At 37.4% G+C, this 23,203-nt stretch overlaps 1 protein-coding gene across 2 annotated transcripts in view; it reads left to right on the top strand.

Annotated features, from left to right (window-relative positions):
* The window catches only part of PCSK2 (proprotein convertase subtilisin/kexin type 2), a 253,195-nt gene that overhangs the window by 31,870 nt on the left and 198,122 nt on the right, over positions 1-23,203 (top strand). Inside the window, exon 2 of one of the 2 annotated variants that reach the window (XM_008710011.2) lies at positions 5,123-5,227. The exons of the other annotated variant lie outside the window; for it this stretch is intronic. Coding sequence (XP_008708233.2) covers positions 5,123-5,227 — 105 coding nt within the window. The remainder of the gene's footprint in view (positions 1-5,122; positions 5,228-23,203) is intronic. 2 annotated transcript variants of the gene reach the window in all.

The following is a 23,203-nucleotide window of genomic DNA, read 5'->3' as shown; positions in this document are numbered from 1 at the left end:
AAAGATGTTCAAACTTTAAAAACAATTAAAGAAATCCAAATAAGATGGAATATTTTGTTTATCAAATAGGCAGAATTAAAATGCTCAGTGTTATTGAAAGTAATGGACAATGGATATTTTTATTCTCATTTTTTGGTTTTCTTATACAACTCGATAGGAAAATTTGGGGGGATATTTATCAAAATGTGAACGTTCAGGGGCGCCTAGATGGCTCAGTTGGTTAAGCGTCAGCCTTCAGCTCAGGTCATGATCTCAGGGTCATGGGATGGAGCCGGGCATCGGGGAGTCTGCTTCTCCCTCTGCCTCTCTCCCTGCTCATGCTCACACGCTCATTCTCTCTCTCTCTCTCAAATAAATAAGATCTTTTAAAAAATGCTAATGTTCATAATCTCTAATTAAATGATTGAATTCCTGGGCTATATCCTTCAAGAAAACTCTCATCTATGCATATAGTGACATTTACAAGGCTGTTCATCACAGCATTTTTAAAATAACATTTTTATTGAAACATAATTCACAAATCATAAAATTTGCCCTTTCAAAATGTACAATTTGGTGATTTTTTAATATATACAAAAAGTTGTGATATCTTATCATGATCTACTTTTAGAACATTTTGATCATCTGCAAAAGGAACCCTGTACCATTATCAATTACTCTGCCTCCTCTTAGCCCCTGATGTAAACACTAATTTACTTTGTATTTCTATGTGTTTATCTGTTCTGGACATTACATATAAAGGAAATGATACAATATGTGGCTTTTTTTTTTTTGGTCTAGTTTCTTTCATTTAGCCTTTAGTTTTTAAGTTTCATCTGTATTGTAGCATGTAACAATACTTAAATCCTTTTTGTTCTCCAATAACATTCCATTGTATCTACAGACCACATTTTGCTCATCCATTCATCATTGGGTTGTTTCTAGTTTTTATATATTGTGAATAGTGCTACTAAGAAAATTTCTGTGCATGTCTTTGTGTAGACATATGCTTTCATTTCTCTTAAATATACACCTGTGATTAGAATTGCTGGATCAATTCTTTAACATTTTAACATTTTGAACAACTGCCAAAGTGTTTTCCAAAATGGCTGTGCCATTTCACTATCCACAAGCAATGTGTAAGGGTTCAAATTCTTTCACACATTGTCACCAACACTTGCTGGTTTTTATAGTTTTTGTTTTTATTTTTGTTTTTTCCAGTGGGTATAAAGTGATATCTCATCGTGGTTTTGATTTGTAATTCTCTAATGACTAATGATGCTGAACAACTTCTCGTGTGTTTATTGGTCATTTATGTATCTTTTTTGGAGAATACATATTCAAATCTTTTGCACATTTTTAAATTGAGTTATTTGACTTTATTGCTGAATTGTTCTTAAAATATTCTGGCATGAATCCCTTATCATAGATATGATTTGATAACATTTTATCTCATGTTGTGGGTTGTTTTTTCATTTTCTTGATGATTTCCTTTGAAGCACAAACATTCTTAATTTTAATGAAGTCTGATTTTGGAGGGTTTTTTATCCTTTGTACTTTTGGTGTCACATCTAAGAAGTCATTGCCTAGCCTAAAGTCATGAATATTTACTTCTGAATTTTATTCTAAGATTTGTAGAGCTTCACTTCTTACATTTAGGGTTATAAATAATTTTGAGTTAAAATTTTTATGTGGTGTGAGATAGGGATCCAAATTTATTCTTTTTGTGTAGATACTCATTTTTCCAAGGATGACTTGTTGAAAAGACTACTTTTTCCCATTGAATTTTCATAGTGCCAAGGTTAAAGTCAATTAACCAGAAGTTACTATAAATTATTTCTGGACTCTCAATTTTATACCATTGAACTCTATGTCTCTCCTTATGCCAATACCAGACTGTTTTGATTACTGTAGCTTTGTATTAAGTTTTGAAATGGGAAAGTGTGAGTCCTCCAACTTTGTTCTTTTTGGAGATTGCTTTGGCTATTTGTGGTCCTGTGCATTTCCATATGAATTTTAGGATCTGCAAATATGGGGAATATTACCATCTTAAAAAATCCATGAACATGGGATGTCTTTTCATTTATTTATATCTTCTTTAATTCCTTTCAATGATGTTTTGTACTTTTCAGGGTACAAGTCTTGTAATTCTTTTGCTAAATTTATTCTCAAGTATTTTACTTATTTGATGTTATGGTAAATGAAGTTGTTTTCTTAATTCTATTCTTGGATAGGTCATAGGTAGCATATAGAACTATAATTGATTTTTGTATGTTAATTTTATATCTTATAACCACACTGAACTCATTTGTTAATTTGAATAGGTTTTTTTTGGTGGATTTCTCAGGAATTTCTTTTTTTTTTTTTTAAGATTTTATTTATTTATTTGACAGAGATAGAGACAGCCAGCGAGAGAGGGAACACAAGCAGGGGGAGTGGGAGAGGAAGAAGCAGGCTCATAGCAGAGGAGCCTGACGTGGGGCTCGATCCCATAATGCTGGGATCATGCCCTGAGCCAAAGGCAGACGCTTAACTGCTGTGCCACCCAGGTGCCCCAGATTTCTCAGAAATTTCTATGTACAAGATAATGTCTTCTGCAAATAGAGATAATTTTTTTCTTCTTTCCAATCTGGATGCCTTTATTTCTATTTCTTGCCTGATTGTCCTGGCTGGAACCACCAGTACACTGTTGAATATAAGCAGCAAGAGCAGACAAGCTTGTCTTGCTCTGATCTTAAGGGGAAAGCATTCAGCCTTTCAATGTTAATTATGATGCTGGCTGTTTGTTTTCATAGATACATTTATCAGATTAAGGAAATTCTCTTTCATTCTAAGTTTTTTGAATGTTTTAACATAAAAAGATCATTAGACATTGGATTTTAAATAAATACTTTTTTTAAAAAGCATTTATTGAGATAATCATGTGGTTTTGTCCTTTAGTCAATTGATATTGTTATATTAACTGATTTTCAGCTGTTAAAACAACCTCACATTCCTAGGATAAATCCCACTTGATGATGGTATATAATCATTTGTATACATTGCTGGATTCAGTTTGCTAGTGTTTTGATGAGGATTTATGGGCTGGTATTTGTAAAGAATAGTGGTATGCAGTTTTCTTTTCTTGTGATATCTTTGTCTGGTTCTCATTTGAAGGTAATATTGGCCTTGATGAATGAGTTGGGAAGTGTTCCTTCATTTTCCATTTTTTGGAAGAGTTTCTGAAGGATTGATATAACTTCTGTAAACATTTCCCTCTAAGTACTGCTTTAACTGTACCCCAAAAGTTTTTAAATTCTGTATTTTGTTTTCATGCATCTCAAAGTATTTTGGAATAGTCAGTGTGATTTCTTCTTTGACCCATTGATTATTTAAGAGTAGGTTGTTTCCCAAATTTCCAAATTTTTCATCTATTATTAATTTTTAATGTAATTAGAAATTGTGATCAGATAACATACTTTGTGTTATTTTACTCCTTTTACATTTATTGAAGCTTGATTTGTGGCCTAATATATGATCTATCTTGGAGAATGTTCCATGTGTACTTGAGAAGACAATGAATTCTGCTATAGTTGGGTAGAATATTCCATAAATGTCTCTTAGGTTTAGTTGGTTTTTGGTTTTGTTCAAGACTTCAGTTTACTTTTTGGTCTGCATACTTGTTCTACCTATTTTTGAAAATGGGCTATTGAAGTCTCCAACTGTTATTGATGCATTGTCTATTTCTCCCTTTGATTTGTCAGTTTTTGTTTTGTGAAGGGGACTTTGTTGTTACATGCATATGTATTTATAATTATCTGTCTTTTTGATGTGTTAACTCTTTTATCACCATAAAATGTCATTCCTTGTCTGTAGTAACATTCTTTGTTAAAATCAATTATATCTACTATATGTATAATCAGTCCTCTTTTGGTTACTCTTTGTACCATATATCTTTTTACATCTCTTGACTTTAACCCATTTATGTATTTGAATCTAAAGTGTATCTCTTGTAGATAGCCTATAGTTGAATAATGGGGTTGGGTGTTTTTTTTTTTCATTCATTCTGTAATCTGTCTTTTTATTGGAATTTTCAATCCATTTACATTTAATGTAATACTTAAAAGATATTCACACTTGCCATTTTACTATGTGCTTTCTATATGTCTTATAAACTTTTTTCTTCTATTCTTTCATAATGGCCTTTTTGTGTTAAATATTTTAGTGCACACTTTTAATTACCTTGTTGCTTATTTTACTATATATTTGTAGTTATTGCAGATTACAATAAATAACTTAAACAATAAATAATTTAAACAGATTAATACCAACTTAATTTCAAAAGAATGCAAAAACTTTGCTCCAGTATAGCTATGATTCTTTTCCCATCTATTGTGTTATTATTGTAGTACTAATACATCTTTATACATTATAAGCCCCCAAACATAATTTTACCACAGGATAAGTGACAGTCTTCCTTAGGTTCTCTCAGATTCTTGTACTTGGGAAGAACTTAAGCAATTTATTTAGAGTCTCTAATCTTCAGCTTCCTTATCTGCCAGGCCCTAAGCAGCAGACAAGCTCTAATTATTATGGTTTCTCCAACTAGCTGTAACACCCATACCTAATCCCAAGGATCCTTAGGATAGGGAGACAGAGGGAAATTTGGCCCATCATCCAACAGGTGCGTACTAGATTTAGATGGTTGCACTGTGCCCAATATGATGAAAGACATCAAGGAGTCACAGAGAAAGCCTAAGATATAGGACAGATAATCCAGCTGTGAAGACAGGAGTAGGTCACAATACAATTCTGGAGCAATCAGACATGGAGTGGAAATACTAGTTCAAGAGAAGAGAATGGAGAACTTGGTGTGGGTTCCATGGAGGAAGAAATTTTTTTAAATGGGTAGAAATTAAAGAAATAGAGGAAAGAGTAGAAGGTATTTGAGGAAGAGAAGTGAATGGGCAGTATATAAGAAAAAGTAGAGAAAACAAAAGCACAGTGATAGGGAAATAGAAGTCCAAGTGAGATAGGAAGATGCCAGTTTTCTCATATACATCCCATCCCATGGAGCCCTTGCATGCAGCCCCAGCTTTGGTTTCCCTGTCCCAGGGCCACCCCCAGAAACTGATTATTCTTATGTCTGTTTGACTCTCCACAGCTTCCTTTCACTGAAGGCCTGTACCACTTTTATCACAATGGCCTTGCAAAGGCCAAGAGAAGACGCAGCCTACATCACAAGCAGCAGCTGGAGAGAGACCCCAGGGTGAGTTTCCCTGGACACCTGCCTTTCAACCTCTTCTGCCACAACTGAGCCCACTGAGGGGATGTATAAAGGGGTGGGCCGGGAATTTTGAAGTAAAGACACTCAATGTATTGTGATAAGCAAAATGGATCCTTGGCAGAGTGGCCTTGGAGACTCTCCAGTCCTCTACCTTGTGCATAATAAGTAAATCTTTTATAGGCTGTGGGGCAGGGGAGGAATAAACAGGGATACCACCCCTTTACTGGCTGTTTTCTCCTACATTATTGTGTTTGGAATTCTGGTTGCCTTGGAACCTGTTTTGGCCTGTGATGGATGGGGAGAAACCAAGCCTTTTAATGAGTCGTTTTATGGAAGGTTTCTACTGGTGAGTCCTATGCTCTGAGGAGGTTTCTGTGCCCCATATTGGGTATGGAGAAATGACTGGGCCAGCAAGTGATTGGCTTGCAGTAGGCAGCAGGCTTCTCAGTATCCATGTATAGTTGCATCCACAAGACGACCTCAGCCCTTTTGTCCTGTATTTTCTCACACTCATCTAATTTACCCTCATGCCTCGATGGTACTCCTAACCCCCATTTTTAACTTACAATCTTTACCTTGCTCTTAGAATCCAGATCTCATTTTCTACTCACCCTAGAAGCTTAAATTCACTTCCCCACAATCAAACTTATTACTTCTGCTCCTTTTCTAGAATAAGAACTTTGGTCATCCCTGAATCTTCCTTCATCAAATCTCTTCTGCCATCCCCCTACACTTACAGACTCATTCAACTGAGTAGAATAATTTCTGTTATGCAGTTCACTAAAAGGGAAATTAATAATCCAGGCAAATTGCTCTCTGTACATTGACAGCTGCATAACTCTTCTCCAGAAGTCTTGGGGGAAAGTGGATATAAGTGGGTCAGACATTTGAGTTAGGGATTTACACATGAGACTCTTTTGAATTGATGGAATCTGGAAACACATTCTTGTGGGGCTTTTCATGTGAACATTTGACTGGGTTTAATTTGGGCTTTAATTAGGAATGGAGATGAAACAGACTCCCCAGCAGACCACCAACTGACAGGCCACAGGCAATTTTCCTTTAACTCCTCAACCCAGGGGATCCCCCATTCCCTGGAGTGGAAATTCTGCTCTGAGAAGCCACTTTATCTACTTTCACAGTTAGATCCAAGCTGCCTGCTGCCAGCCCATGACAGGCATTCTTAAAGGGTCTGTTGAAGAAGCTGGCACCATTATCTAAGGGAAAGGCCCTCTTTTCTGTGTCATAACAGCCTTCGCCCTGACTGTACCAATTCAGAGCTTGGGGAATCCCTTGGGAAGCCAATGGACAGAAGTCCTGTGTGTTTCACCTATGGATCCAGAATGGATACTAGTAGACAAAGACCAGTCTGGGGCACTGTGCCACTGGTTCCCCCTGCACTTCATCCCAGCCCTATAATCTTATCCTTTATTGCCAATTATTTTCTTTTTATTTACATATTTGCTTAAAAGTCCATTGCATATTCCTATTCCATGATTAAAGATGTTGCCTCAAGATCATCCAGAGAGAAACATAAAAGAAACTGGGGCAGAAGGAAAGAGATGTTTGGGGAAAAGAACTGAGGAACAAGGAAACTAAGAAGCCATTGTTTGGGTCAGAGAGACTCCTTGAGCCCATTAGGCTAAGATTTTCTTATTCTTGCACTTACTTGAAATGATCTTTGAAATGCTTATTCTTGAAGTTTAGAGCGATGTTTCCAAAAGAGAAGAAAATAAGATAGGTTAGGTAAGAAGAAGAGAGATCATGCAGTAGTGATTCTAATCATTTGTCTTTCTTCTCAAAATATTGTCTGTTTTAACCAAAAGGGGCATCCATTCCTCCTTCACTGCCCACTAGAAGGGTTCTGGTAGCCATCTGCCTCGAGATGGTGGTGGCAATCATCTGTCCTGCCCATGATCAATATAAGATAGTGGGGACACTGAAGATCATACATCTCCTGTACCTTTTCTCTGTCCTCTCATTAAGGGTAAATGTCAAGACTGTGGCCCGTAATAAAGTCATTCTAGGAAAAGAAATAAAGCACAAAATATCATAATACTTAAAAAAAAAAAAGACTGCTAGTGATGACTGCCTCATTTTAAAATATTAGATTAAGCCCTTTCCTGCATGATGTTCTTTTGATTATCTAATTTTGGCATCAGCTAATAGCAAAATATGAGGACAACTCTTCTTTTTTTTATTCCAGTATAATAAACATACAGTGTTATATTATTTTCAGCTGTACAGTATAGTGATTCAAAAATTCTTTACATTACTCAGTGCTCGTCACAGTAGGTATACTCTTAATCCCCATCACCTATTTCACCTCTCCCCCCACCCACTTCCTCTCTGACAACGTGTTCTCTATAGTTAAGAGGCTGTTTTTTGGTTTCTCTCTTTTTTCTTTGTTCATTTGTTTTGTTTCTTAAATTCCACATTTGAGTGAAATCATATAGTATTTGTCTTTCTTTGATTGGTTTATTTCACTTAACATTATACTCTAGATTCATCCATGTTGTTGCAAATGGCAAGATTTCATTCTTTTTATGGCTGAGTAGTATTCCAATGGATATATATAACCCATCTTCTACATCCATTCATCTATCAATGGACACTTGGACTGCTTCCATAATTTGACTAGTGTAAATAATGCTACAATAAATATAAGGATACATGTATCTTTTCAAATTAGTGGTTTCATATTCTTTGGGTAAATACCCAGTGGTGGAATTGCTGGATCATATGGTAATTCTATTTTTAATTTTTTGAGGAACCTCCCTACTGTTTTCCATAGTGGCTGTACCAGTTTGCATTTCCACCAACAGTGCATGAGGGCCCTTTTTTCTCTACATCCTCATGGGGAGAATTATTCTTAAGCAAAAAACATTGACTATGACCAGTGTAAGAGTAGCAGTATAAGGATTCTGCCATGTGAGTCTACAGATCTTAAATGAAAGGGCAAATATGTCGAGAGTTAGGATACCTCAATCTTTGGGTTCCCAAGCACATTCATATAGGCTGCAAAAAGGAAAGTAAATAGAGGTAGAAGAGGGGCACCTAGGTAGCTCAGTCGGTTTTGTGACTGACTCTTGATTTTGGCTCAGGTCATGATCTCAGGGTCATGGGGTCGAGCCCCTCATGAGACTCTGTACTGGCCATGGAGCCTGCTTAGAATTGTATTTCTCCCTCTGTTCCTCTCCCACCCCTCTCTTTTTTTCTCTCTGTCTTACTACTACTACTACTACTAATAATAATAATAATAACTAATAATAATAATAAAAGTAGTATAGGGAGGAAACAGAAAGGACCAGGTAGCCAGAAAGGATTATTAACACAGGCTTTTATCTCTTGGGTAGATGTTACAAATTATATTTTATGAACCAACATCTTAAGAGCGAGCTGTTTTGTCGTTGTCTGAAACATGTTGTCTTCTAGACCTACCAACTTCATCATGCTTGCAGCCCCAGCTTCCTTCTTCCTCCTGTTTCTGCATCACTTCCTGGCCTTTCTCACTCACTGTCCTGCAGCCTGGGAAGGAGGATGCAAAACCCAAGGAACCAGGCATGTAAGAGCAGGGGGTTTGAGCAGCTACAGACTGTCAGGCTCAATCTATTCAGTAGCTATTTAGCCATAGAAACTGTCAAGATCTGCTATCAACTCAAGAAATAAGGAAAAAGGTAGAGGACTGAACTCGACGTTGGTTTTGTTCTAGCTTCAGAACAGAGATTTCAAGGATGGTTGGCCCTTATTCAGCAACTAATTTTTATGTGTAAAGAAAACAAAAGAAAGACTGGAAAAGGATCATACCTGCTTTTTGTCCAGGCCAATAAAGTGCTGCTTCAATATGTTCATATTATCATTCACTGATGGGCAGGACAATAGCTAAGAGAATAGAATCGGATGCAGATCATTTCAAAGGTGTTCTCTTGCCTTCCCGTCTCTTTGTGCTAAATGAATTAGCAGAGTGACATTGTGTGTCAAACTACACTCAAATAACATAATTAATTAAAGAATAACAGCAAAGAATTAGAATGCTGACTAGCATTGTTTAGATGCTAAAAAGCAAAAATTGCATCTTGTTTTTTTCTGGACGTCTTTGCACATTGCTGGTCTGAATACATAGTGGATACCCTATAAATAACTGTCAGATGAACGGGTAATTAATCATTTTTCCTCAAGGTTTTAATCCATGAAATAGCATTGTTCTTCTCATCTTATATTTTATCCCTATTCTAAAATGTGCACCCTTCAGGAAGCAGAGGGACAGCCTTCTTTTTAGTTCCTCCTTTAGAAATAGTCTTAATTGTGGTAGAGGAAACCAGTTGCCATTTTATTACTTCCAAGCCCTGTCACTGAGAACCCCAAGAAGAACTGGTTTTTAATTTCAGAAGTCCAGTACACTGTGTTGCTGACCATAGTCATGGTCGTGGTACAACCCGCCAAGTGAGGGCAATGTGTTTGGAAAGTTTGGGTAGCTAAAGTCATGTGAAGAGGTAATAAATAAATCCAAAGCTAGGATGAAATAATCAAAGTAAAAATGACTTCTCAGCATGAGGGTTAAGAACAAATATCCCCTGCCCAAAATGTCTGTGGGATTTGCTAAACTTTAGCTAAGAGCAGCGTCAACAAATCTTGAGCCAAACCTGATTGCGGTTCACAGTCTACGTACCAAACTCCCACAGTCCCACAAGCACCTGGAAATCTGCAGAGAATAGATTTATTTAAGATAATATTTGTTCACAGTTATGTTGAACCACACTTGCATATCTGACATAGCGCTGAAATGAGATTCATTAAAAAACATGAAGACTCCCATCATTCAATGAGCAACACACATTAGATGTGAGGAAGCCAAATAATTTAACAACAAATAACCTGAACTTTATTTGTTGAGAGAAGTTATATTTGATTTGAGAATTCTGAACACTTATTCCCTTTTCAAAGCAATTTTATTAGACCACATAATTATCCCTTGAAATCATTTTTAAATCATCTTCCAATTTTGCAAGTGAGAAACTCCTCTCAGTTTGCTGAAAACTTTTCTCAGTTATCCATCTAAAAGAATGGATGATGTCGCCCTTGCATTCTATATATGGAAGCTGTATCGTTTTAGCTTCCTCCTCATCCAAACATATCCACGTGTCTAATTATATTGGTGACAGACACATGATCCTTAGTGACCTAATTTTGTTTGTTAAGGGTCTATTAGGAGCACATATGTAGAGTTTTTAGGGTGCTGCAAAACCCCTACCAACTTAATTTCACTGGATAGGTCTATGGCAATTTCATAGAACCATACCACCAGAATAAATGAGAATTTTCCCCATTCTTTAAAATTAACTGGACAAGACTGATGTGATTTGTTGGTAAAAATCTGGATAATGAGTGAACCAGACTTTCTTTGTCCATAGGATTTGATAATACAATAATTGATAATGTTTAAAAAAACAGATTTATTATCATGCTTGAAATTCAGGTGGTTGACAGAAGCTGAGAATGGCTTGCAATTGCTCTGGGTCTTTTCTGATATGATATAATAATGCCTTTAGATCGAACTCAGGTGGAGTAATTTAGCTGCAATTGGTGAACACCTTATAGAGTTGTACATGGACTCAGATCAGAAAGAGTAAGCATCGATGACCTAGAAAGCATGATCTGAAGAAGCCCATGAAATGATCAGAGCAATAATATAGCAATTGATTCACAATCTAAAGACGTCTTTCTGAAAGGAATACTGGAACTTCAGCAGTTCGAAGCAAGCAAAGAAATTCATTTATCTTTTCCTTCACAAGTAATACAAAGTTTTGTCACAATTGCTAAGTTTTTAGCTTACAATCCTTTTCCAATACCTAGCATCAGTCATGTAACTTTTTATGACAATGAGGTGCCACTTACATGTACTGTGTCTTTGACTGATAGTATGAGATAACCATTTGATTATTTAGATTGAAAGTTGGGGAAGAGAAGAAAAAGCACCATTATCTTGCGGAAAATCTGCTCTCAAATAGAAAATCTCACAGAGAAAAATGTCTTCTTGTACTTTTTTGTGGTTTTGGGTTTTATTTTGGGTTTTGTTTTGGTTTGATCAAAATCAATCCTTTCTCAGAGCAACACCTCACCTTAAACCTCACCATTTGAGACTTAACAAATATGAAGACCAAAAAACCCCCTATTCTTTGGATACAAATTCTTTAAAAAAGTCACTAAAACTATCTAATTTCTATTTTTGCCTAGCCCCCACGTGGAGAGGCTCTCATGCATTCAGTGTGATGGTAAGGAGAGGCTACCCCAAATTCTGCTAGGTACCCACTGGCTGAGCGTTTGATGCTGCTTTAAGAAATGCATGGGACTGGAGCACCTGGGTTGAGCATCTGACTCTTGATTTTGGCTCAGGTCATGATATCAGGGTCATGAGACTGAGCCCTGCGTCTGGCTCCACACTCAGCCTGGAGTCGGCTTGAGATCCTTTCCTTCCCCCACTACCCCTCTCCCCGCTCACACTCTCTATCTCTCTAAAATAAATAAATAAATAAATAAAATCTTTTTTTAAAAAAAAAAGAAAAGAAATGTATAGGACTTCTCCAATCTATCTTCCAAATGTTTCCCTGAGGGGGGAAAAAAGGAAGCAGATAGATTTAATTATATTTTACTTATTAAAAAAACAATCATTTTCTCATTTCTTTGTAGCATGAGTTGACCAACAGGTGTTACTCTTTCCTGAAATGGAGGTAGGAAATAACACATGAATTTGTGAAAGCAGATCAAATCCCCAAAAATGATGACCATCTTGTCCAATCTGGATTTAGGTCTCCCGGTTGGACAAGGGAACAGCTTTTTGGAATTGGGATTCTCATAGGGAAAGGACTATCCACAATGCATGATCATGACAGCCCAGTGGTCCATGAATAAAGCTCTGCAAATAGACTTAACGACTGGAAGGGTCTGAAAGTAGAATGAAATATCTTTAACTCTTGGGGTTAAAAGTACAGATTAGCCAGAATTCCTAAGAGAGACTCCTTCCTCCCTGGGCTAACAAGTATTCATTTAGGTGTCTCTGGCATATCTACTCTAAACAGAAATAAAGTTAACTGAAGACATACAGAACTGAAATAAAGCGATATGAAGCTACAGTGCGAAGAAGAAGATATAGAATGAGAGACAGAAGCACAGGAAAATTTAAAAAATAAGAAAAATTTTAACTGGTGGAAAGTGGGTGAGACCCAGCCCCACACCCAATGCACTGCCCACCCACCTCCTAAAAGTGTCTCAATATCACCTGAACCATGTGACCCCTTCAGGACCTGGATCTTTCCTATTCTAAGTAGGAAATACTAGGAAATAGTTCAATTTTCTATCATAAAAAAGGCAACCATATTTCCCACCCTAAAGGGGCGAATAACCAGAAGGAGTGCATAGCAAAGTTAAACAGATATCATTTCTTCCTCCTTTCTTCTGGTTTTTCCTCCCTGCCTCTCTCCACCTTATTTCCTCTCCTCAAGAATCCATAAGCAGCAAATACACACTTCCAGAATGTGCTGTGCATCTCAGGCTCTAAGAGGAAAGCTGCTTTATAAAAAATGGGCTATAAATGCAAGTGAATACAATGAAATCCATTAAGAAGGGATTTTGGCTCAGACCTCTCCACGCCCAGCCAGCCAGCTAGTGACCTTCTGCACATTAGTGAGGGGAAAGCAAGGACATAGTCCTTCAATGATCCTGCTCATGACATTTCTGCAGGAACCAGATCACTGAGTCAGAAAAGAACAGAGAGGAGGGCTCCAGGGTTTCCTCTCACTTTAATTTGATAACAGTTATAAGAACAGTGAATGTGTGTTAGATGCTGCTGCTTTATTTGGGTTCCTGCAAAAAGCAACCCCTGAGACAAGGACTCAGAAGAGGTTCATTTATTTGGATGGTTGGTCCTAGGAAGCACAAGGGGAAAAGCGAAATGAAAAAAGGAAGAAAGGAAAGCATATTAAGGATGGATATTTTAGCAGGTTTTCAGTGTAGGCACCTGAGGCTCAGTCCCACTGGGGGCTCTCTGAGGGTGTTGTGTAGAATGTGCTTCGGACTTGTCCTACAAAGAACCAGATTGATTGATGGATGATTGATCTACCGGCTCTGTCTGTCATGTTTGAATTGACCCCAGATGTTAAAACCCTAGCACTTTGGGCCCCCCTGTACAAAGGCTGAGTGGGCCTCAAGATGCTGAAAAAGGCCCCAGAGCAGAGAGACAGAGATGGAGATGCCTGACAGGAAAACCTGTCAGTAGTCACAAGTGAACTCAGAGGAGGGCTGAGAGAATACAGCTACGGTCACGAATCCTAGAACCCAATGCCGTGCTGAGGACTTAGCATGCATCATCTTGTTAAACTTCCAGCGTCACCTGTGAATTACATACTGTTCGATTCTCAGATTACAGGTGAGGAAATGAGAACTTAAGGGAGGTTCGTCCCACGGTTTGTAAGGAAGCTTCACCACTGCATGGTGCTGCTCCGTCACTGACCTGTGTTTCATAAATTAATTTTCCCTGCTCCTCTGTACAAAGAATGTCATGGGACCAGATTCCGTGTGGGTGAGGATGACCCCTGATGTACTGAGATGCAGCACACTGATTTCTGACTTTCTTAAGAAGTTTGCAAAGTTAATTTTGACTATGCGTAGTTTCCACTTCACCCACTTCAGAATCCTACTGTAGGATTCCTCTACGAATGTAAACAAAGATGGTGTCCTAGTGTGGATTTCCTGGAAATGCACTCTGAGATGAAGAGTTGCATGTGTAAGAGATGTTTCTAAGAATGCTAGTTGGGCATATGATTGAAAACAGTGTCGTCTCACCTGGGTCCCTCCATCTTGAAACCAATGATACAGTCAAATCCTTCCTATGCCTCACACCTTCTGCCTCCTCTTTGGCTTCAGGGTTCATGTGACTTCATTTGGCCCACCCAGATAACTCGGCATAATCTCCCTCTCCTAAGGTCAGCACATTAGTAAACTTAATTTCATCTGCAAAGTCCCTCTTACCACAAGATGCAACATAATCATGAAACTAACGCCAGGGCTGGAGACCATGGGGGTCAATATTCTGCCTTGAACTTTGACTTTTCTGGAAGAGTTAACATGCCTTCTAGGCTCAGCAGCTCCCTCTAGGCAGCCCAGCTTCCCCTCACTGCCCTCTTCCAGGCATTGCATTTAGCTCAGAGGGAAACATGAATCTGTAGGCGCACAACCTTGACCATACTTTGAGCCCAAATGATAAAGCCAAGAGACCCATGTGGAGCACATTCTGACTTGCCTTCCCAGCTGGTGACCAAATCCATTTTCTAGACACTTCATTAAGATGTGGGCTCAGGTGTAAACCTTCCATGAAAGTGACTTGACAGCATCAGGAAAATAAATGTGTTGAGAGAGAAAGCAGGAGTCTTCAGTAAGGCTCCAACCTGTGGCAAAAACTAATCTGCCCTAATCTGCTGGTTTTATTATGCAGCAGGGAGCGACTTTCAGTATCTCCTCTGGGCATTGCAGTTATGCCTGGCTTCCTGCCTCAAAGAGCTGCTGCTAGTGCTATAATTAAGTATTCGTGGGGAACAGGGGAGAATTATTTACCATAGATTTAGAAAGGCACAGAGAAAGCTGCTAATGAGGAGGCCTGGTTTTTCCTAGATGTTATGAGCATATTCTTAAGTGATTACTACTGTTCATGCTGTCGTGCTTACTAAAAGAGAAGGAGTAACACTCTGGGAGACACCATTCCAGCAAGCCCAGAGATCTCTGGGGAGTTTTAACTTTCTTTGAGAGAATTTTAACAAGCCCCAGTGCAGAGAAAAGCAACACAAAGAGAAGAGAGTGGTTCTGTATCATCTTTATAATTTCACAAGATGAAGACTCTCAAATGGCGAGCTGGCAAGCTTTTAGGGCACCCAGGCAAAATCTTCGATGTTTGTAGGGCAAATTTCTCCTGACCTGCCTTACCCGATTCCTTCCCTAAACCTGCCCAAGACGCAAAAGGAAACGTCTTTAAATACCTAAGATGTTTCTATTATTTCCTCTAAAAATGAGAATTTTCTGTATGCTTATTAAATTCACAACATAATTCCATTATCTAGTTGCTTGCAAGCAAACCATTTATTCATTCAACAAATATTTACTGAGCTCAACTACATGCTGAGCACTTTTCCAGTTACTAGGACACAAAACAGACAAAGTTCTTCTCCCAAGAAACTTATATACTAATGGGGATGAAAGAGAGACAAAAAACAGATAATAAAGCAATTACGTGGCTGTTGGTGAATGTGTTATAAAGATGAATAGAGCAAAGTAGGAGGAAGAGAGAGTGCCAGGGGAGGGGGTGTTTCTGTTTTATAAAAAGCATCCTGCATTGGCTACTCTAGTAAGGTGACATTTACATATAGACCTGAAGATGGTTAAGGAAGGTGTTCATGTGGCTATCTGGAAAAAGGGCATTCCCAGCAGAGGGACTATCAAGGGTAAAGGCCAGGTATCCAGAGCACACTTGGTGTGTTTTAAAAACAACAAGAATGACAGTAAGGCTGGGAAGAAATGAGCTGAGGAGAACAGGGAAAGAAATCAGGTCAGAGAGAAGCAAGGGAGCAAGACCACAGAAGACATTCTAGGTCAGAGAAGGACTTTGTATTCACTCTGAATGAGATGGGATTTCTTTGATTCAGAGTGAATTATAGACAATGGGTGGTCAGGGGCAGGGTACAACTGGAAACCAGGGAGATCAGTGCTAAGCAACTGCAACATTCCAGAGGGGAAAGGCCAAAGGCTTAGGCCAGGGTAGAAGTTAGTGGAGGTAGTAAGAAACAAGTCAGATTTGGGAATATATTGTGAAGGTAGAGTTCTCAAATTTGTTGATTCTTTTGCCAATAGATCAGATAAGAATGGGAGAGAAAGGGAGAAGGCACAGATGGAGATGGGGACAGTATGGAGTCGGCATTTATGTCGGGGGACAAAATGTGGTAAGAAGCAGGTTAATGGGGAGTGGGTGGGTAATCAAGAGTTTAGTTTGAAGCATGTTAACTTTTGAAATTTTCATCGAAAATCCAAGTGGAGGGTAAAATAGGTGAATGATTTAATGATCTAGGATAAAGGGGCACCTGGCTGCCTCAGTAGGTAGAGCATGCGACTCTTGATCTCAGGGTCATGAGTTCAAGTCCCACGTTGGGCATGGAACCTACTTTTTTAAAATAATAAATAAATAAATAAATAAATAAATAAATAAATATCTAGGATAGAGATGGGAGTTGGAGACATAAATTGGGAGTACCCGCATACTGATAGCATTCAATGCCAAGATATCAGTTGAGGTTATCTAAGAAATTAGTGTAAATAGGAAAGACAAGCTGTATGGGACTGAGTCTTAGGGCACTCTAACATTCAGAAGTCTGGAAGATGACTGGGGACCAGTAAACAACACAGAGAAATGACAAATAAGATAGAGAATCGGCAGTCAAGCAGACTAATCTAGTCAATGTGTCCTACCTCATTCAAATTTTACCAGATTAGCTTGACTGTCCCTAGACTTATTTCTTACTAAAACTACTTAGAGGTATCAATAAGTTTCTTTAGTTTTTTTCTCTAATCTATTTCTTCTCAAGAAGTATTGAAATTTGTAGGGCACACATGAGCTTATGAAATAAAAATGGTAGCATGAGTTTTATCTCATGGACACTGCTGTGCCTGAGCTGGGCAGTATGCTTTGAAACAAGGAATCCCATTTGACTCAGAATGGCTAAGAATGAAGCTTTTAAAACCTCAAGCCCAACTAGCCAATATCTCAGAGCCAAGACCTGGTTCTGGGAGCTCCTGGGTGAAATTACTGGAAAACAGCCTATGTAAAATGGAGAGTCAAAGTTGGGCACTTCTTTTCTAATTTTCAGAAGCTGTGAAAACCATGAGAAACATCAAGTTTGACTGTAAACCCAAAGGAAAGAAACTTAATCTCCAATTAAGAAAAATAAAAATGCAAGCTGTGTTGATTCAATTCTGATCACTTTTGCTTGGATTTTAGAAAGATAGAGTTCTTAAAATAATTTCCTGTTAAGATTCAAAATCTATCTAGAGAGTGATTTCTCACTTCTTAAACTGCTGCTCCAGAATGAATTTTGTTCAATGCTTAGCTCAAGGAGACTGCTAGTGTTCCTTAATGAAGACAAACAAATGGTTAAAATAGGTATGTCTGTCTAGCTACTGAACTTCCCTAAGATAGTATTTTGTGAGACAGTTAGCTCTGGAGTTGGAAATGCCTCAGAAATGTTTCTACCTCCCCCTCCCTTTAAAACTCTTCCAGTATTTCTCATTGGTTTAGCCATTTTTCCTTTATGATGCCTATTGACATGTTTGAAATCACATCTCCATCTATAAACAGACTTCATGCTCTTAAATACAAGCCAAGGGAATTTTGAAAATGAATGGAATTGAATTCCTACCAGTTCCAATAGTTTCAAACCCTTATGGATTGAGGAGAGGACATGAGTGAAGCCAGGTCTAGAAATGAGTAAACAGCAGTTATAGAAAGAGATTCATGTCTGAATAACAGCCTGATTGTTGGAGTTTATCTAATTGGTTTCCCATTATCTGTACCGAAAATGTTGTGTTTTCTATCTTCTCTTCAGCAAGTATGTCCCATTTAGCAATAAAGAACTTATTGCCCAAGAGAAAACAGGTAAGACAAAACAATTTTCCATTTTCCATTCCCCTTGAAAAGGGAGAGCAGCTCACCCCATATAAAGAATTGCTTAATGGATGTTAGTTTGTGAGGACACCTCAGAGAAATGGCAGGAGAAAGCCCTCCCAAGAGAACAGAAGAAAACCAAAATGATTCAAACCCATTGTGTGGAAAGAGACTCAAAAGATTGTCTACCAGGGAGAAAAGGAGCACGAGGAGAGGGCAATGTGAGGTCATTCTTGGGCTCTAATACTAGCGCTGACAACCAGTAGCCATGTTTCCTTGAACAAACCATTTTATTTTCCAGTCTTCAGTTTCCTTATCTGTACAGTGAGGAGTGTAGGCTAGTTGGTCTCCAAAATTCCCCTCCAAGTCTTGGTATCTGAGAGTCCAGGGGGCCTGAAGTCCCTCCAACTGGTTACTGTCAAAGCCAGGACTAAATCCCAGACATTCCCACTAGGTTGTGCTCCTTCCTTTGCATATCTTTATTTTCATCTCAGAAATGGGACGTTTTGTTCTTTAAAACAATACTCCAAGGTGTTCAGAACTACCATTTCTGTTAGTATTTTCATCTTTTAGAAGAGAATTTCAAATCCTGTGCTGTTCAAACTGGTTCATTGGAGCCCTAAAATTTCATTTGTTGCCTTAGGGGAAGTGTTATATATTGAGATAGAGGTTGTTCATCCGCCTTCAAAGAGAATGTCTTCTCTATCATGTTTTATGACTTGGGATTTGGTGTAAAATTTCATTTAGCAAGGTGGGTGTGGAAGAGTGGAAGTAATTCAACTAAAAATACAAGCGTGAAAACCACTGATTTCTAGATAAGTCCTATTCTCTAACCCAGTTAATTGTCGTGTCCAGTCAGGATCACAAATCGAAGCCTAGAGAGGCCAGGCAAGTAAGTTACAAATGGAAGTGGATTGGTTGTAAACAAAGCAGTAACTCAAGCGAAAGGATAATAACAAATACCTTCTGCCTCTAGTTGGGGAACACAAGAGGGAGTGGTGGGGACTGGATGTTCACAGAGTACACACCCTGTCAAAAGACAAAAGCTGATCCTTTTCCTCAACGGATTGTTACTTCACAATAATGAAGGCCCATGTTGCCAGATTTCTCGATTTTTAAACAAAATCAGAAAATATCAGCCTCTGTGTAAAATCTTTGTGCTTTTAAAAAATGTTAGGGCACGTATTGCATGGTGCACTGGGTGTTATACGCAACTAATGAATCATCGAACTTTACATCAGAAACCAGGGATGTACTGTATGGTGACTAACATAATATAATAAAAAAAATTAAAATAAAAAAAATGTTAGTGACAAAGTCAAAAATTCTTAACACACTAGAAAGCTAAAAATATGTCAACAGAACAAATTTGTCTATCTATTTTGCAATTCCCACTCTACAACCTCCCAAGATGGGATGACCAAGCATCTGGCAAGACACTTCCATGACTAGCCCCTGACTTCACTGTTTGCCAAGATACTCCACATAATAGATCTTTCTTAAGTCAATCCCAAAGCTACCTCCTTAAAGTGTTGGTCCACAATCCAGATTCTGCTTCCCAGACCCAAATGATTTCATCTTCCTTGTGAGAACCCTTCAAACATTTGAAGATGGTGAGCATGACCCCTGGACCTTCTTTAGAATAAACATTTCTGATTCTTTCAGATGTTTTAATTGAATTTCGTGCTCATTTCCTATGCCTTCCTGATCACACCTCTTTGAACACTGTCTGAGAACTAAACACACAATCCAACTCCAGTATAATGATGTTGGAATAGCACTGGACTTTCACTTCCTATATTTTGGAAGCTATTTTTCTATTAATACACCATAAGGTCATGTTAGCTTTTTTAGAAGTCACAGATCTTATTATTGACTAATACTGACTTTACAACTAGTAAAAACTTCTAGTGTCTTCTCAAATATGCATAAATCAACCCATCCTTGGAGGATGGGGTATTGATCTTAAAGCAGGGACCTAGGTTAATTTTTTATTTTTTTCATTTTGTTAGAATTCATTTTCATGACTTGTCAAGATTTCACTGGATCCTGATTCAGTCTCCTTTCAGCTTCCTGTCATCTATGATTTTGATCAACATCAATATCCTCAATGAATTCTTAATAAAAATGTTGACTAGGACAAAAAAAATGGCAAAGCTCAGAATCCTTTGTTCAGTGTGATATAAATCTATTAATATAGACTCTGAGGAGTATCTCGCACCAACCCCATATTGAAAGGAAATTATAAAGCACCCCAAATCCCCAAAATATCATTCAGGTTAAATGAAAACCAGCCTCTCACCAGGGAGGCTATTTGAAGACCGTGTTTATATGGCTTGACTGCATCACTCTGAAATCTGGTTGATTGGTTTGTGTACCCTGCTCTCCGAGCAATCAGTTTGTTTGCCTTGGAGCAATCTAATCCAGCTATTCACATGACCAAAATCACCCGACCAACCAGTTTTCAATCTGGTCTTTTGAGGTAATTTCAATTCACTTGATAATTTGTTCACACATCTGCAACTGGTTGATGTTTAATTATGAAAAATGTTAATCAAAGAAACAAAATCAATGAGTAATCATCAATGCTAATCATGAGAGTACCAGGTGGCACTCGAGTGTGGACCAAATCAAATTCTTCTAAAACTTAATAAAGTGATTCCTTTGAAGTAAGTCAAGGCATCTCAGAAATAGACTAATTCAGCTGAGGATCATATTCCCCATGGCTAAGATATAACCTATTATTTGACTTATATAGGAACACTCAAAAAAATCCTCTACCATTTAATCGTGTGGCCTGGACAAGTCACTTAACCTTCATTAAATACCTCTATTTTACCATCTCTATCATTAAATAACAATGAAAATCTAAATGTCTGGAAATAAATTGCCTTAACTTTTAATCTTTATCATGAAATCACAATGAAAGCACAAATGCCTACAAATAAATGCCTAAGACTTCAAAGCTGAAAGAGCGACTTTATCCTTGAAAGAACAGCAATTTTTTAAGTATACACATTACATCAACTATGTATATGCAAAATGAATTTATGTTAAAAATTTATTTTGTATCTGTATGTATTTACAAATATAAAGTCTGAAAGGACATAAACTAAAAAAAAAATGGGAGTACATACTAGTTTCACAAATACATTATAACTTTGGCAAGAGCAGAAAAGGTGACAGTAACACCTATTCCTTGTGCATTTTCTCCCACTTAATTCTATATTTATTCTCCTTGCCTGATTCTACTACATGAAAAATTGTAGCGAGTTTAAAAATGTAAAAATTGAAACAGTGTTCCTCAAACTATATTATGTTGAGTTCCTGGCATTTCTTTCCAGAATGTTCTGAGTAATAGAAATATTAGTTAAGATACACTAGATTATGTTGCAGTAACAAAACAAATTTACCCTTAAGTTCCGGTGATTTAATATACAAGTGTTTACTGTTTACTAGTGCTACATGTCTGGATTGGGTCAGTGGAAATTCTAATTTACATGATCTTTCAGCAACTGATACTGTTGAAGGTTCCACCATCTTGAGATGCCACCAATAGAAGGAAGGAAATAATAAAGATTAGAGCAGAAACAAATGAAATAGAAACTAGAAAAACGATAAAATCAGAAATAAAAGAGCAGAAATAACAGCTGACACCACAGAATACAAAGAATTACAAAAGAATATTATGAAAAAAACATACGCCAAAAAATTGTACAACCTAAAAAAAAAGTAGGTAAATTCCTAGAAACATAAAACCTCCCAAAAATGAATCAGGAAGAAATAGAACATTTAAACAGACTGATTATCAGCAATGAAATTGAATCAGTAGCCAAAAACTCCCAACAAACAAAAGTCCAGGACCAGAAGGCCTCACAGATGAATTTTATCAAACATTTAAAGAAAAGTTAATACCTGTTCTTCTCAAACTATTCCAAAAAAAATAGGAGAGGAAGGAAAGCTTTGAGGCCAACATTACCCTGATACCAAAACCAGATAAAGACACTACAAATAAGAAAACTACAGTCCAATATCGCTGATGAACATAGATGTGAAAATCCTCAACAAAATACTAGCAAACTGAATCCAAAAATACATTTTAAAAAATTGTTCACTGTGATCAAGTGTGATTTATTCCTGGGATGCAAGTGTGGTTCGAAATTCACAAATAAATTAACATGACACATCACATCAACAAGAGAAAGAATGAAAACCATATGATCATTTCAATAGATGTATAAAAATCATTTGACAAAATACAACATCCATTTAGGATTAAAAAAAAAACTCTCAACAAAGTAGGTTTAGAGGGAATATACCTCAACATAGTAAATGCCATGTATGAGGAACCCACAGTGAACATCGTACACAATGGTGAAAGCTGAGAGCTTTTCCCTTAACGTCAGGAACAAGACAAGGATGTCCACTCTCACCACTTTTATTCAATATAGTACTAGAAGTCCTAGCCACAGCAATCAGGCAAAAAAAGAAATAAAAGGTATCCAAATTGGTAAAGAGGAAGTAAAACTTTCACTATTTGCAGATGACATGATATATAGATAGATAGATAGATAGATAGATAGATAGATAGATAGATAGATAGATATAGAGAAAATCCTAAAGAATCCACCAAGAAACTACTAGAACTGATACATGAATTCAGTAAAGCTGCAAGATACAAAATTAATATACAGAAATCTGTTGCATTTACATACGCAAATAATGAAGTAGCAGAAAGAGAAATTAAGAAAACAATCCCATTTAAAATTGCACCAAACACAATAAGATACCTAGGAATAAACTGAACCAAGGAGATGAAAGACCTGTACTCTGAGGACTATAAAACATTGATGAAAGAAACTGAAGACAACACAAACAAATGGAAAGACATTCCATGCTCATGCATTGAAAGAACAAATATTGTTAAACTGTCCATACTACCCAAAGCAACCTATAGATTTAATGCAATCCCTATCAAAATACCAGTCGCATTTTTCACAGAATTAGAACAAATAATCCTAAAATTTGTACAGACCCACAAAAGACCCCAAATAACCAAAGCAATCTTGCAAAAGAAGAACAAAACTGGAGACGTCACAATTCCAGATTTCAAGATATACTACAAAGCTGTAGTAATCAAAACAGTGTGGTCCTGGCACAAAAACAGACACATAGACCAATAGAACAGATAGAGAGTCTAGAAGTAAACCCATGAGTATATATATATATATATATATATATATATATATATATATATATAT

The sequence above is a fragment of the Ursus maritimus genome, unplaced genomic scaffold (assembly GCF_017311325.1).
Source record: "Ursus maritimus isolate PB19 unplaced genomic scaffold, ASM1731132v1 scaffold_22, whole genome shotgun sequence".
Lineage (NCBI taxonomy): Eukaryota > Metazoa > Chordata > Mammalia > Carnivora > Ursidae > Ursus > Ursus maritimus.
This window is presented reverse-complemented; position numbering and strand designations above follow the sequence as displayed.